The following is a 3,269-nucleotide window of genomic DNA, read 5'->3' as shown; positions in this document are numbered from 1 at the left end:
TGTCTGTCTCTCTCTCTCTGTGTCTGTCTGTCTCTCTCTCTGTGTCTGTCTGTCTGTCTCTGTCTGTGTGTGTGTGTGTCTCTCTCTCTGTGTGTGGTGTGTGTGTGTGTGTGTGTGTGTGTGTGTGTGTGTGTGTGTGTCTGTCTGATTACCATCTACATAAGGTAACCCACTAACTATGCCTAAGTACCCCACACAACCACACTTTAAAATAACTGGATTATCCCTTTAGTTCTCATACTTGATTCTGTTAATGGACAATGAATGGCACAGCGCTATTTATTTATAGATTTTTTTTTGTACTTTTTCGATGTCGCTGGAAACCAGAATAATTCAGCACCTAAAAATCAGCAGAGGTAATTATACACGCTAGATGCACACACACACACACACACACACACACACACACGCACACACACACACGCGCTAATGCATGTGTGAGTGCATACAAACAAAGTTCACACACACACACACACACACGCACACACACACACACGCACACGCACGCTTTGTACACAACTCACACTCGCTAATGCATGTGTGAGTGCATACAAACAAAGTTCACACACACACACACACACACACACACACACACACGCAAGCACACACACACACACGCACACACACACACACACACACACGCACGCACACACACACACACACACACACACAGCAAAAGCATGATGAGTCTATACACTCAAACGTATAGTAATGTCATTGGCAGTGGAATATCAATAGAGATATTTATCTTTATATATATTTATTTATTTCTTTTTCTTTTTAACATTTGATTCTGTTTTTAATTTTATTTTCCTTCACTGGTTTCACAATCTCTGAATCTCAAGACCTATTGTTTCACTTCTCTGGCATCTCCTAAAGCTATACTGCGTAACTTCTGTCGCCCAGAAGCCCATGAGGAATTCTGAGTAATTACAACAACACTGTCTGTCGGTGCATCGCCATCTACATGAGGTAAAGCCTTCAGTGATCGCACATGGATTTTATACCTTCTGCTGTACGTCCAGGTTTTTTTTTCTTAGCAGTAGAATCAACAACTGAAACATTTCTTGGGCTCTTCTTGGGGATTTTTCTGAGCTCCTGCACCAGTGTCAGGGGGGAAGGGGGGGACACCAGTTTGTAAACGCTGCCATACTGATAAATACAGAGAGTTTTGTGGAGCTGATAATAGGCTTAATCAACTTTTGTGTCAACTCGTTTTGGGCGATGGGATGGCATTGAATGTAACCAACATTAATTCATATGGAAAAAGCTACGCAATATAGCTTCAATTTACACTCAGCCCCGTTAGTAATTGTTACATACTCTTTATTTGTTAGGTGATGGTGCATTAGTGTGTTTGCACGAGCCTATAACAGTCTAGTGTTTTATCAAAAGATATCCATAAAGTAAACACTACTTTTATAGATTGGGCCGTAAAGCAAGTGCATACTAACTGAGAGTGTTGTATTGAGATGCAGGCCAAATCTACACATACACGGGTTTTTTTTCTTTTTTTTTTTTAAAGATATTTTTTGGGCATTTTTCAAGCTTTTATTAGATAGTACAGAGTTGAAATGGGGAGACAGACAGAGACAGAGAGAGAGAGAGAGAGAGAGAGAGAGAGAGAGAGAGAGAGAGAGAGAGAGAGAGAGAGAGAGAGAGAGAGAGAGAGAGAGAGAGAGAGACCAGTCTGTATTTTTCTTAAATCTTCATCTCTACATTTCTTATTGAAAATGCTTTTAAGTGACAAAAAATGTATTGTGAATTTGGTAGAAATGTTGTCAGTAGTTTGTATTATAAAACCAAAATGTTCATTCTACTCAAACATATGCCTCTAAATAGTCAAACGAGAGACACTGAACATTTGGAGTGGACTCTTCATTTTTTCCAGAGCTGTATATTCGATTTTTGCTAAACTAAAGTATGTTAAATCACTTAAATAGTTTTAATTTGGATTGTTTTCACTCTGTAGTCTCAGTGAAGATAACAGAATTGGAAAAAGTAATATGCCTTTTAAAGCTTAAAAACTTTCAAACTGCAAAATATGGGGGCGCTCCGGTGGCGTAGTGGATAGAGCGTGTACCATATTGGCTCCGGCCTTTCGTTGCAGTGGTCGCGGGTTCAAGTCCGACCCGTGGACCTTTACTGCAGGTCATCCCCCCCCCTCTCTCTCTCTCTCTCTGTCTGTCTCCCCATTTCAACTCTGTTCTATCTAATAAAGCTTGAAAATGCCCAAAAATAATCTTTAAAAATAAAAAACTGCAAAATATACCCATGTGTGTGTAGATATGGCCTTAGAGGGGAGTGAAATACGATGTTGTTTTTTAGGAATTGTTTAGCTGCGGGGAATGAGACCCTTCTTGTAGGCGATCAGGCCGGCTGCCACGGCGACAGACAAGATGGCGGACGCTCCCATGAGCTTCAGTAAACCTCCGACTGACGGCAGGTTACGCTCACAGAAGCTGGTGTCAAACGGCAGGGCGGGGACCTCCTAGGACAGGGACAGAGACAGACAGGGGGAATATGGGGGTTAGGGTACGTACATATTTAAACAAAGAAAATTCATGTTTTATTTATTTATTTATTTATTTATTACAAAAAACATTTGTTAAAATAATATATATATTTTATTTTTACAAATGTATGTAGAATTTTTTTTACATGGACCACTACAACAATTATTGAATTTTTTTATTAAGAAAATATTATATATATATATATTATAATATCTATTTCATAAATGAGGCGGACTAAACAGATTTAATTGAAACAAATTGTATAGATGTTTTTATTTATTTTTTTCACTTACTACATTATAGTTTGAAAATATTCTCTTTATTATGAGGTGGACTAATTGTCATGGTCTGTCTTTGTCATGTCTTGTTTTGGTGTTTCCTGTTTTATTTTGGTACGTCTGTCTTGTTCCTCCCCATGTCCTGTCAAGTTTCCCTCCTGTGTGATTACTGCTCCCTCCCCTAATGTGTTTCACCTGTCCCTCGTTGTCTACCCTGTCTTGTGTGTGTGTGTATATAAAGGCTGTTACATACTCCGCGAGAAGAAAGAACAAAGTTCTCGGTGACAGAGCTGAGAGAAGAAAATGACGTCATTTTCTTCTCTCAGCTCTTGTTTAGCTGTTCTCGCAGCTTGTTCTCGACACATCACCCGGGCCGAACTTTCTTCTCGCAGCTTGTCCGAGAACTATTGTGTGATTGGTCAGTCTGAAGTCAATGAGGAAAGCGAAGTGAAATCAGCTGGCGCTACTGAGTCAA

At 39.7% G+C, this 3,269-nt stretch overlaps 1 protein-coding gene across 1 annotated transcript in view; it reads right to left on the bottom strand.

Moving 5' to 3' along the window:
* Positions 1–2,278: 2,278 nt before the first annotated feature.
* The window catches only part of LOC307270897 (amine oxidase [flavin-containing]-like), a gene marked incomplete at its 5' end in the record, with an annotated part of 5,904 nt that continues 4,913 nt past the window's right edge, over positions 2,279–3,269 (bottom strand). The window contains one exon of the mRNA XM_080054782.1: positions 2,279–2,491. Within this exon, the coding sequence (XP_079910908.1) occupies positions 2,336–2,491 (156 nt within the window). The remainder of the gene's footprint in view (positions 2,492–3,269) is intronic.

This window comes from Ammodytes marinus, assembly GCF_949987685.1.
Source record: "Ammodytes marinus genome assembly, contig: scaffold_560, whole genome shotgun sequence".
Taxonomy (NCBI): domain Eukaryota; kingdom Metazoa; phylum Chordata; class Actinopteri; order Uranoscopiformes; family Ammodytidae; genus Ammodytes; species Ammodytes marinus.
Note: the sequence above shows the minus strand (reverse complement) of the source record. Positions and strands in the feature narration are given on the sequence as shown.